At 45.5% G+C, this 13,926-nt stretch overlaps 1 protein-coding gene across 1 annotated transcript in view; it reads right to left on the bottom strand.

Annotated features, from left to right (window-relative positions):
* The window catches only part of LOC126088470 (protein madd-4-like), a 474,106-nt gene that overhangs the window by 422,282 nt on the left and 37,898 nt on the right, over window positions 1–13,926 (bottom strand). The window contains exon 3 of the mRNA XM_049906612.1: window positions 1,327–1,471. Coding sequence (XP_049762569.1) covers window positions 1,327–1,471 — 145 coding nt within the window. The remainder of the gene's footprint in view (window positions 1–1,326; window positions 1,472–13,926) is intronic.

The following is a 13,926-nucleotide window of genomic DNA, read 5'->3' as shown; positions in this document are numbered from 1 at the left end:
GATGGTGACCGCTCAACAGAAAGCTTTTTGTGTTATTGAGTACGGCAGAAGTGAATCGACGACAGTTGTTCAGCGTGCATTTCGAACGAAGTATATGTTAAACCTCCTGATAGGTGGTATATTAAACGTTGGTACAAACAGTTTACAGAGAATGGTGTTTGTGCAAAGGCCGCCAGGCAGCCCGTGACAGAGCACTTCATCACTGGCCTCCAAGAAGCCCTGATCTTACCCCCTGCGATTCTTTCTTATGGGGGTATGTTAAGGATATGGTGTTTCGGCCACCTCTCCCAGCCACCATTGATGATTTGAAACGAGAAATAACAGCAGCTATCCAAACTGTTAAGCCTGATATGCTACAGAGAGTGTGGAACGAGTTGGAGTATCGGGTTGATATTGCTCGAGTGTCTGGAGGGGGCCATATTGAACATCTCTGAACTTGTTTTTGAGTGAAAAAAAACCTTTTTAAATACTCTTTGTAATGATGTATAACAGAAGGTTATATTATGTTTCTTTCATTAAATACACATTTTTAAAGTTGTGGTATATTGAATTAACTGCTTCCAGTTGCTGACCTGCTATACTGTAGCTAAATGATAAGGGATCTTTCTTTCTATGTATTCGCAGCACGTTACACCTGTCTACATTGAGATTCAATTGCTATTCCCTGCACCATGCGTCAATTCGCTGCAGATTCTCCTGCATTTCAGTACAATTTTCCATTGTTACAACCCACTTGATATACCACATCATCATCCGCAAAAAGCCTCAGTGAACTTCCGATGTCATCCACAAGGTCATTTATGTATATTGTGAATAGCAGCGGTACTACGACAGTCCCCTGCGGCACACCTGAAATCACTCTTACTTCGGAAGACTTCTCCCCATTGAGAAAGACATGGTGCGTTCTGTCATCTAGGAACTCTTCAATCCAATCACACAATTGATCTGATAGTCCATGTGCTCTTACTTTGTTCATTAAACGACTGTGGGGAACTGTATCGAACGCCTTGCGGAAGTCAAGAAACACGGCATGTACCTGGGAACCCGTGTCTATGGCCCTGTGAGTCTCGTGGACGAATAGCGCGAGCTGGGTAACACACGATCGTCTTTTTCGAAACCCATGCTGATTCCTACAGAGTAGATTTCTAGTCTCCAGAAAAGTCATTATACTTCCGAGCAATGTATCAAGCGGGTAAGCACGTATCGATGAGGCGACTCGGCCACACACACGTCCGGCAGGCTCTAGCATGGATAGAAGGAAAGAGAGGAAGAGAGATACAAAAAGGTGACGATGCATAACTAAAGAGAAGGAAGCTTTGAACTTACCGCCGCCGCAGGGCGCCGAGCAGAGCGAGGCTGAGGCGTGCTCCCAGTGGAAGAGTGGCTTAGCGCACGAGGAGCCGTCGCCCCCGCATACGCCGCACGCGTCGACGCGCTTCGACGAGCCGATGCGCAGGTCGCAACCGACGCGCTGCGCAACAAAGGGCCTCAGACCAGGAGCACGCACATAACGGTGGCTGTACATAGGAGGCTGTCAGAAATGGAGTTACAAATACAGGCTTCTTGAACAGTCTGACGATATTTCGAGTCCACAAGTTATACGGTCCTCGCGATCCACGAAGAACCACTGTGCTACGCCCTCAGTCCAAAAATTGAGAACTGGATCATACACTCCTGGAAATTGAAATAAGAACACCGTGAATTCATTGTCCCAGGAAGGGGAAACTTTATTGACACATTCCTGGGGTCAGATACATCACATGATCACACTGACAGAACCACAGGCACATAGACACAGGCAACAGAGCATGCACAATGTCGGCACTAGTACAGTGTATATCCACCATTCGCAGCAATGCAGGCTGCTATTCTCCCATGGAGACGATCGTAGAGATGCTGGATGTAGTCCTGTGGAACGGCTTGCCATGCCATTTCCACCTGGCGCCTCAGTTGGACCAGCGTTCGTGCTGGACGTGCAGAGCGCGTGAGACGACGCTTCATCCAGTCCCAAACATGCTCAATGGGGGACAGATCCGGAGATCTTGCTGGCCAGGGTAGTTGACTTACACCTTCTAGAGCACGTTGGGTGGCACGGGATACATGCGGACGTGCATTGTCCTGTTGGAACAGCAAGTTCCCTTGCCGGTCTAGGAATGGTAGAACGATGGGTTTGATGACGGTTTGGATGTACCGTGCACTATTCAGTGTCCCCTCGACGATCACCAGTGGTGTACGGCCAGTGTAGGAGATCGCTCCCCACACCACGATGCCGGGTGTTGGCCCTGTGTGCCTCGGTCGTATACAGTCCTGATTGTGGCGCTCACCTGCACGGCGCCAAACACGCATACGACCATCATTGGCAACAAGGCAGAAGCGACTCTTATCGCTGAAGACGACACGTCTCCATTCGTCCCTCCATTCACGCCTGTCGCGACACCACTGGAGGCGGGCTGCACGATGTTGGGGCGTGAGCGGAAGACGGCCTAACGGTGTGCGGGACCGTAGCCCAGCTTCATGGAGACGGTTGCGAATGGTCCTCGCCGATACCCCAGGAGCAACAGTGTCCCTAATTTGCTGGGAAGTGGCGGTGCGGTCCCCTACGGCACTGCGTAGGATCCTACGGTCTTGGCGTGCATCCGTGCGTCGCTGCGGTCCGGTCCCAGGTCGACGGGCACGTGCACCTTCCGCCGACCACTGGCGACAACATCGATGTACTGTGGAGACCTCACGCCCCACGTGTTGAGCAATTCGGCGGTACGTCCACCCGGCGTCCCGCATGCCCACTATACGCCCTCGCTCAAAGTCCATCAACTGCACATACGGTTCACGTCCACGCTGTCGCGGCATGCTACCAGTGTTAAAGACTGCGATGGAGCTCCGTATGCCACGGCAAACTGGCTGACACTGACGGCGGCGGTGGAAAAATGCTGCGCAGCTAGCGCCATTCGACGGCCAACACCGCGGTTCCTGGTGTGTCCGCTGTGCCGTGCGTGTGATCATTGCTTGTACAGCCCTCTCGCAGTGTCCGGAGCAAGTATGGTGGGTCTGACACACCGGTGTCAATGTGTTCTTTTTTCCATTTCCAGGAGTGTAGATAACAATGAACAGATAGTGCAGGTATTGTATTTGTCTGATCGGTTGGAGGAGCAGGATAGGACGTTACATGTTGGTGCTTATACGGTCTTTCAGGTTTTCTATGATTTTCCTAAAGACAGTCTTCTACAGTTTCAAAAATTGAGAGGTGGGTCACATATAATAATGAAAAGATAGTGCAGGTATTGTGGTTGTCTGATCGGTTGGAGGAGCAGGCTAGGACGTTACATGTTGGTGGTTATACGGTATTTCAGGTTTTCTATGATTTTCCCAAAGACAGTCTTCTATAGTTCCAAAAATTGAGAGGTCGGTCACAGACGATAATGAAAAGATAGTGCAGTATTGTGGTTGTCTGATCGGTTGGAGGAGCAGGCTAGGACATTACATGTTGGTGCTTATACGGTCTTTCAGGTTTTCTATGATTTTCCTAAAGACAGTCTTCTACAGTTCCAAAAATTGAGAGGTGGGTCACAGATAATAATGAAAAGATAGTGCAGTATTGTGATTGTCTGATCGGTTGGAGGAGCAGGCTAGGACGTTACATGTTGGTGGTTATACGGTATTTCAGGTTTTCTATGATTTTCCCAAAGACAGTCTATAGTTCCAAAAATTGAGAGGTGGGTCACAGATGATAATGAAAGGATAGTGCAGTATTGTGGTTGTCTGATCGGTTGGAGGAGCAGGCTAGGACATTACATGTTGGTGCTTATACGGTCTTTCAGGTTTTCTATGATTTTCCTAAAGACAGTCTTCTACAGTTCCAAAAATTGAGAGGTGGGTCACAGATGACAATGAAAAGATAGTGCAGGTATTGTGGTTGTCTGATCGGTTGGAGGAGCAGGCTAGGACGTTACATGTTGGTGGTTGTATGGTCTTTCAGGTTTTCTATGATTTTCCCGAAGACAGTCTTCTATAGTTCCAAAAATTGAGAGGTGGGTCACAGACGATAATGAAAAGATAGTGTAGTATTGTGGTTGTCTGATCGGTTGGAGGAGCAGGCTAGGACATTACATGTTGGTGCTTATACGGTCTTTCAGGTTTTCTATGATTTTTCTAAAGACAGTCTTCTACAGTTCCAAAAATTGAGAGGTGGGTCACAGATAATAATGAAAAGATAGTGCAGGTATTGTGGTTGTCTGATCGGTTGGAGGAGCACGCTAGGACGTTACATGTTGGTGGTTATACGGTCTTCCAGGTTTTCTATCATTTTCCCAAAGACTATTACGGAAGGTCATTACTGAGACCTTGGACAAATATGATTCGTTGGGCGAATTCCGTAAATCATTGTTTCTGAGCTTGTCGTGTAGGCTAAGGTAGGAGTTAGCTAACAGGCAGTGGTACTGAGTACAAGATGTGAGTGAGATGCTCCTGCACTATATTGAGGAAGTTAGGACAGTAGTTTGACAAAACACAGTACATACAGTTCTATACAGTAAATGGAATCACACCATTAATAAATATAGACTTCGATCAGAAATCGGTAGCTAAGGTAGAATAATCAGAATTTCTAGGTGTATGCATTGATGAGAGGTTGACCTAGAAAAAACACACTGAAGATCTGCTGAAACGTTTGAATTCAGCTACTTATCCTATTAGGGTCATTGCAAATTTTGGCAATATACATCTCAGTTAATTATCTTACCACACTTATTTTCATTCTCTGCTTTCGTATGGCATCATATTCTGGGATAACTCATTGTTCATTGCACTAAAGCGTGTAATCAGAATAATTGCTGGAACTCATCCAAGATCATCCTGTAGACACTTACTTAAAGAGCTAGAGATCTTCACTGTAGCCTCACAATATACATACATACATACACACACACATATATATACATATATATATATATATATATATATATATATATATATATATATTATTATTATAACGATTGTTCCCCTTTAGGAGAGCGATTGAACTTGAATTCATAATTTCATCTTCGGATGTTTTTCTTCTTTGCTTCCCAAAACCTCCTCATCCTCTCAGAATGCTCCTTCTTCCGTTCCTCTGTCCATTTTTTACCAGGCTGACGCGATGTTCTTTCCCCAAACTTCACACTTGCGATTTTATGCCGGCACTCGGTGCGATCTTCGAGATTTTTTATGTTGATCTGCTGTAGATCCCTCTGGACTTCTTTCAGCCATTCTGTGCCACATTTACTCCTTGTTATAATATTGAATAATTTCTTTGCTGTTCTGGAGTCTTCCATCCTGTAGATGTATGTATAAAATTTGGCTCGGCGCTTTCTGATTTCATCTGTTACTATGTTGATCTTTCTATAGAGCTCGTTTTGTGGTCTCTTCATCCAAATTCCATTTTTGTTGATTGGACCGTAAATCTTCCTGAGAATTTTTCTTTCCTGCTTTTCTATTTTCTTAATTTTAGAATGACCGTCAATCACCATTGTTTCAGCTGCATAGATTGCTTCTGGAAGAATCACTGTTGTATAGTGCCTTAATTTTGTGTCTGTCGAAATGCACTTCTTGTTGTAATGCGTCCATGTTAGCTTGTAGGCTTTCTGGAGCTTGGTGATTCTTTGTTCATTGGCAATTCGGTTTAATCCTAAGGACTGTATAGTTTCACCGAGGTATTTAAAATGGCAGACTTGTGCAATTTTACCATATTTTGTTATTAAAGGGGATTTATTTTCTGGCTGCCTTTCCATATATTGGGTTTTTTCATAAGTGAATATATATATATATATATATATATATATATATATATATATATATATATATATTCACTTATGAAATTTGTTATTAGCAATCCGAACGAATTTAAAACTAATAGCAGTGTACATGGCTACAACGCTAGGAGAAAGGATTATCTTCACTACTCAAGGTTAAATCTAACTTTGGCTCAGAAGGGGGTAAATTATGCCGCCACAGAAGTCTTTGGTCACTTACCTAATAGCATCAAAAGTCTGACAGATAGCCATATAACATTTAAAAGGAAATTAAAAGAATTTCTTAATGGCAACTCCTTCTACTGATTAGATGAATATTTGGATATAGTAAGTGCGTAATTTCCCCAACGCCAACAAAAAAATTGAGTGTTATGTAATATTTTGTGTAATGTAATATCTTGTATAGACACCTTTTATTAACCTGACACGTTCCACATCATTACGAAGTATCGTATTCATGATCTATGGAACAAGTACTAATCTAATCTAATCTGAGAGCTGTATATAGAGTTGTCTAGCCACATTTAGGGAGGAATGTGCCCAAAATATCGCTCCCGACTTGTTTTTGTTACTAAACCAGAGAGCCTTCAGGGAGTCGATAAGATGTTGCCCCCTATCCAGACTATCAGATTCAGTGATGAGAAGCGTATAATTAGCAAGACAGGGCCGAGTCACTAAACCTAAAAGAAGTTCCACTGCAGTGGGTGACGAAGGTGCAGCTCCTAAAAAAAATTGTGTTATGGGTGTAATCGTGCCAGTCATTTACTACGTGACTGCAGGATCCCGAGAGATAGGAGCAGTGTAAGCTCTCGCCAGTGGTGGGTAGCTGAGCTGAAGGATTTGCTTGAGATACTGAAAGGCTGTAGTAATGTTAAAGCAGTGTCACGAATTTTCTTACCATTTGTTTGTGCAAATCTGAATCATGAACCAGGCAGTTAATGATCTGCATGTTTCAGTGTAGAGATCACAGGAAGAGTGGCCGATTCCCATTGTCATTACACGTAGTAATTGATATAAACGAAGGTAAAGACAGAGAATCGTCGTTAACCAGTAAAGGACATTTTTGGAGTGTACGGACTCAGCTTTAGTGTTTTTCGCTACGCTTTGAAATAATGAAACTAGGAACCCACAATTCATATTTAATCTTCAGTAAGGTATGCTGTTAAATGATTTTCTTCTTGCTTGTCGCTGTTTTACGTAATATTGTTCTCCGTATCACTATCCCTAAGCAAAGAAGGGAAAGCAGAAAGGTGGAAGGAGTATATAGAGGGTCTATACAAGGGCGATGTACTTGAGGACAATATTATGGAAATGAAAGAGGATGTAGATGAACATGAAATGGGAGATACGATACTGCGTGAAGAGTTTGACAGAGCACAGAAAGACCTGAGCCGAAACAAGGCCCCCGTAGTAGACGACATTCCATTGGAACTACTGATGGCCTTGGGAGAGCCAGTCCTGACAAAACTCTACCATCTGTTGAGCAAGATGTATGAGACAGGTGAAATTCCCTCAGACTTCAAGAAGAATATAATAATTCCAATCCCAAAGAAAGCAGGTGTTGACAGATGTGAAAATTACCGAACAATCAGTTTAATAAGCCACAGCTGCAAAATACTAACACGAATTCTTTACAGACGAATGGAAAAACTAGTAGAAGCCGACCTCGGCGAAGATCAGTTTGGATTCCGTAGAAATACTGGAACACGTGAGGCAATACTGACCTTAAGACTTATATTAGAAGAAAGATTAAGGAAAGGCAAACCTACATTTCTAGCATTTGTAGACTTAGAGAAAGCTTTTGACAATGTTGACTGGAATACTCTCTTTCAAATTCTAAAGGTGGCAGGGGTAAAATACAGGGAGCGAAAGGCTATTTACAATTTGTACAGAAACCAGATGGAAGTTATACGAGTTGAGGGGCATGAAAGGGAAGCAGTGGTTCGGAACGGAGTAAGACAGGGTTGTAGCCTCTCCCCGATGTTATTCAATCTGTATATTGAGCAAGCAGTAAAGGAAACAGAAGAAAAATTCGGAGTAGGTATTAAAATCCATGGAGAAGAAATAAAAACTTTGAGGTTCGCCGATGACATTGTAATTCTGTCAGAGACAGCAAAGGACTTGGAAGAGCAGTTGAACGGAATGGATGGTGTCTTGAAGGGAGGATATAAGATGAACATCAACAAAAGCAAAACGAGGATAATGGAATGTAGTCGAATTAAGTCGGGTGATGTTGAGGGTATTAGATTAGGAAATGAGACACTTAAAGTAGTAAAGGAGTTTTGCTATTTGGGGAGCAAAATAACTGATGATGGTCGAAGTAGAGAGGATATAAAATGTAGACTGACAATGGCAAGGGAAGCGTTTCTGAAAAAGAGAAATTTGTTAACATCGAGTATAGATTTAAGTGTCAGGAAGTCATTTCTGAAAGTATTTGTATGGAGTGTAGCCATGTATGGAAGTGAAACATGGACGATAAATAGTTTGGACAAGAAGAGAATAGAAGCTTTCGAAATGTGGTGCTACAGAAGAATGCTGAAGATTAGATGGGTAGATCACATAACTAATGAGGAAGTATTGAATAGGATTGGGGAGAAGAAAAGTTTGTGGCACAACTTGACCAGAAGAAGGGATCGGCTGGTAGGACATGTTCTGAGGCATCAAGGGATCACCAATTTAGTATTGGAGGGCAGCGTGGAGGGTAAAAATCGTAGGGGGAGACCAAGAGATGAATACACTAAGCAGATTCAGAAGGTTGTAGGTTGCAGTAGGTACTGGGAGATGAAGAAGCTTGCACAGGATAAAGTAGCATGGGGAACTGCATCAAACCAGTCTCAGGACTGAAGACCACAACAACAACATCGCTATTCTACTGAAATTACTTATCCCCTAAAACTGTTTCTCATATTTGAGGGCGTATTTGAGGGCATGAGCTACTGTTCCAGACTTGAATGAGTGTGCAAGATCTGCAAAGTGTTTCCACAAGAGCGTGCAAAAATGCAACAGGACATAGAGAATGCTCCACTGAACAATTTGAGGTAGGAAACCTGGGGTCGGAGAAGCCTGCTTAAAGAGATACTGGAGTAAACTTGTTTAGCACTTTGTATAACATTACTGTTTCCCAAATTATTTGAAACTAACGTATGTACAAGTTTACAGGTGCTGTCCAGTTTATTTACATGTACATTTTTATTTCCTGCAAGGAAACGAGGACGACGAGCGCGATACCTAAGAAGCCATGGTGCAGGTTTTGCTTAGCTTTCTTGACCAAAAGGCAGCTCTGTTGTATCGTATTTACATTGTCGCATGACAGAACGTGTTATGAATCAACGACAGATCCATTCATTACTCAGTGCTATTCAGAGACGTTCAATACAATACGATGGAGCAGTAGCGGTAGAGTTTTTCAGAACTCACTGCAATGCACCTGTGTATGTGGAAGTACGTTGCAATGCTCTCGCTGCTGAAATGCTGTAAAGGGAACGATTTCCAAACAGGCGTCACCCGTCACGACGAATGTTTATTTATGTCGATCGACGAATGCGGGAGGCTGATCCATTGGAAAGAAGATAATGAAGGAACTGGCGACATGAGGACAACTCGCACAGCCGATTTTGAAAAGGAGGTGCGGGAACGTGTTACAGGGGACTCCGCTACAAGTACTCGTCGTATTGCACGTAAAATAGACGCTGCATGTACTAGCGTGTGGCGAGTACTCCACGGACAACAATTATACCCATATCACTCACAACGACTCCGTGCAATGCTTGCGACTGACTTTGCACCAAGGGTCGCACTGTGCCAGTGGCTGCTCCAACAATGGATTGATCGAACAGATTTTCTCCAAATCGCGCTGTTTACTGGCGAGGCCTTATTTGATCGTTATGGTACGAGGATTGCTCAGAAGGTAATATGGCTCTGAGCAGTATGGGACTCAACATCTATGGTCATCAGTCCCCTAGAACTTAGAACTACTTAAACCTAACTAACCTAAGGACAGCACACAACACCCAGCCATCACGAGGCAGAGAAAATCCCGCCGGGAATCGAACCCGGGAACCCGGGCGTGGGAAGAGAGAACGCTACTGCACGACCACGAGAGGCGGGCTCAGAAGGTAATACACTGTGTATTTTTTCTCAGCCGAAAACAATGCTACGAATGCGGAACGTTACGTATGTATTATCTGAAGTCTCTTGAGTCAGCTCACCAAGTTTCCATCACTTCCGACACGTAGCATAGCTGTAGGACAGTTTCAGAAGGCGTCTGTAGGTGATGTGCGTTACAAGCAACGTGCCATCATTGAATTTCTCACTGCAGTGAAAGAAACTACGGGGAATATTCACAAGCGCTTGTCCAAAGCGTATGGATCATCTGCTGTCGACAGAAGTACAGTTAGTCACTGGCGGTTTGGCGGTTTGGCGGAGTCCCACGGTTTGCAGCGGTCGGCTGTCACATCTGACACACTGATCTAACCACCTCAGACTTCCACTTGTTTGGGCCATTGAAGGATGCCATACATGGAAGACATTTTGAGGACAATGAAGAGGTGATTCACACAGTTGTTTGTTTGTTTGTTTTGCTTTAGGGCGCAAAAACAACTGGGCTCATACGCGCTGAAGTCAAAACTATAGAACACGAAGAACGACTATACTTCAGTCCCGATTCATATAATAGAAGACAACTAAAAACAGGCAAGTGGAAAAAGGGCTAAAAAAAAAGACTCCACACAGAAACGGAGGTCCAAAACTAAAAATTAAATGGCCTTCACCGTATTGCTTTGGCGGATAAAAAGGAAGACCCAGTCGACACCTCGCGAGTCATTTGCTAAAACAGTCGATAACTCAGACGGCAAACCCAAACGGGAACGTAAAAGATTAAAAAATGGACATTTCATCAGGAAGTGACGGACAGTTAAAACTTGAGTGCAATATGCACAAAGTGGTGGGGTAGCGCTACTTAGCAAATGATGATGGCTAAAATGGCAGAGCTCAATATGCAGCCGAATTAAACTAATCTCCTCCCGGCGGGAGGGCCGAGAGGAGGTCGTCGAAGCCGCTGGGAGAGGTTTAATAATCCGTAACATAGTCCTGTGAAGGGAGGACCATTGCTGAAGCCAAAGAGACACCACCTCCTGACAGACGGCAGCACGGAAATCATTGGCGGGAATATAGGTACTCACGGGCTGAGGTATGGGGACTGCAGCTTTGGCAGCAGCGTCAGCAGCCGCATTTCCTGGCAGACCGACATAACCAGGAACCCACAGAAATATCACATTGGCTCCACCAAGAGTGAGCAGTTGACAGTTTTCCTGGACCCGCTGCACTAAGGGATGGGCGGTGTACAGCAGACATAGACTTTGAAAGGCACTGAAAAGGCTGTGTCGTCGGATGTACTCCATGGCCTGATAGGAGGTGAAGAGCTCGGCTGTAAATACTGAGGAGTGTGCCAGAAGCTGATATCGAAAGACACGGGGGCCAATGACAAAGGCTCACCTGACCCCACGGACAGCCCGAGAGCCACCAGTGTATACAAAGGTACTATCATGAAGTGCCATGCGAAGGTCGTGAAAGTGAAGGCAACAGAACGGGGCTGGGGTAGTGTCGTTAGGAAGCGAATGAAGGCCAAGGTTAACATGGGCCACTTCACGACTCCAAGGTGGTGAAGAGTTCACGCCGACTGGGAAAGATGCAGATAGTGCGAAGTTAAGCTGCTATAGAAAGTGCCGAAAGCTGAGTCCAGGAGGTAACAGAGAAGAAGGACGAGCCTTACACTGACGATCAAAGGAATCATCAAAGAAGAAGGCATAGGATGGGTGGCCACGCATGGCAGACAAACGGCATTCATACCTGCTGAGGGGAAAGTCATGCCGGTAGGACAGAGGTAATTCAGCAGCTTCAGCATACAGACTCTCAACTGGGCTGGTGTAAAAGGCGCCCATGGCCAAATGGTGGATAGTGTTGAGACGGCATAAGACGGATGAGCGTGCAGACGCACAAACAAAGCACCCGTAGTCGAGTTTCGAACGGACAAGGAACCGGTACAAACGGAGGAGGGTGGTTCGATCGGCACCCCAGGAAGTACCATTGAAGACACGTAGGACATTGAGGAACCGCGTACAGCGGGCTGTCGGGTAAGATACATGGGAGGACCAAGAGAGTTTTCTATCGAGGATGAGCCCCAGGAATTTCGTATTTCAACGGACAGAAGGGCAACAGGCCCAAGATGTAAAGATGGTGGGAGAAACCACCTGTGTCGCCAGAAATTCATACATTTTGTCGGTGGAAAATGTAAAGCCATTGTCGATGCTCCAGGAATTAAGACGACCAAGACACCGCTGAAGACGCCTCTCAGTGAGACAGGTCTGTGGAGAACTGCAATAAGTGGCAATATCTTCAACAAAAAGGGAGTCGGAGATGCCCAGCAGGAGACAGGCCACAATAGCATACCTACTGAGGGCAAAGTCATGCCGGTAGGACAGAGGTAATTCAGCAGCTTCAGCATACAGACTCTCAACTGGGCTGGTGTAAAAGGCGCCCATGGCCAAATGGTGGATAGTGTTGAGACGGCATAAGACGGATGAGCGTGCAGACGCACAAACAAAGCACCCATAGTCGAGTTTCGAACGGACAAGGAACCGGTACAAACGGAGGAGGGTGGTTCGATCGGCAATAGCAAAGAGGATGACACACAGGATGGAACCCTGAGGCACACCGTTTTCCTGGATAAAGGTGTCCGTCAAGGCAGAACCCATATCCACCGTGAAAACTCAATCTTGTGGAAATGCCTGAAGGAAACAGGGCAGGGAGCCACGGAAGCTCCTTGTGAAAAGAGTACAGAGGATACCAGTTCTCCAGCAGGTGTCGTAGGCCTCTTGTCCGCCGCTCGTGGTCTCGCGGTAGCGTTCTCGCTTCCCGAGCACGGGGTCCCGGGTTCGATTCCCGGCGGGGTCAGGGATTTTCACCTGCCTCGAGATGACTGGGTGTTTGTGTTGTCCTCATCATTTCATCATCATCCAGGAAAGTGGCAAAATTGGGCTGAGCAAAGATTGGATAATTGTACGGGCGCTGATAACCACGCAGTTGAGCGCCCCACCAACCAAACATCATCATCATCATCATCGTAGGCCTCTTCAAATCGAAAAACATGGCCACAGTTTAGGATATCCGCAGAAAACCATTCGTGACATGGCTGGACAAAGTAACGAGATGATCAACTGCAGAACGCTGTGTTCGAAATTCCAACTGTGCATTTGTCAGTAAATTTCGAGACTCGAGCCACCATACTAGTCGGGCATGAATCATACGTTCCATCGCCTTGCAAACGCAACTGGTAAGAGAGATGGGGCGGTAGCTAGAGAGAAGGTCTTTGTCCTTACTGGGTTTAGGTATGGGTATGATGGTGGCTTCACGCCAGCGTCCGGGAAATGTGCCCTCAGCCCAGTGTGGTTGTATGTGTTAAACAGAAAGTGCTTGCCCGCAAGAGAAAGGTGCTGCAACATCTGAATGTGGATGGCGTCCGGCCCTGGGGCGGACGATCAGGATGATCTGAGAGCATGATCTAGCTCCCTCATAGTAAAGGTGGCATTGTAGCACACGATTCGGAGAAGAGAAGGGTATCGCCCGAGCGTCCTCCGCTCGTTTATGATGGTGGAAAGCAGAGTGATAGTGGGAAGAGCTCGAAACTTTCACAAAATGGTGGTCCAAGGTGTTGGAGATAGCAATAGGCTCCACGATAACATCATCTGCTGCTGTGAGGCCGGAAATGGGGGAATGGATCTTGGTACAAGAGAGCCGTTGGAGGTTGGCCCACATGACAGAGGAAGGGGTGGAACTGTTAAAAGAACTATTGAATGAAACCAGCTAGCTCGTTTGCTATCCCAAAGAACGCGACGACACTTTGGACACATCTGTTTACAATGAATGCAGTTTGCCACCGTAGGATGACGGTTAAAAACGCGGAGAGCACGTCTTCGTGAGCGAAATGCGTCGCGGCATGCCTCAGTCCACCAAGGGACTGGAACACGATGTAGTATGCGAGGAATGGAACGTTCTGCAGCAGTACAGATAACATTGGTGAGATAGTCCACCTGGTCATCACAACTGGGGAAATCTTGTTCTTCGGTTCTTCGAAGGTCGCCAGGGA

This window comes from Schistocerca cancellata, chromosome 6 (genome assembly GCF_023864275.1).
Source record: "Schistocerca cancellata isolate TAMUIC-IGC-003103 chromosome 6, iqSchCanc2.1, whole genome shotgun sequence".
NCBI classification, from domain to species: domain Eukaryota; kingdom Metazoa; phylum Arthropoda; class Insecta; order Orthoptera; family Acrididae; genus Schistocerca; species Schistocerca cancellata.
Note: the sequence above shows the minus strand (reverse complement) of the source record. Positions and strands in the feature narration are given on the sequence as shown.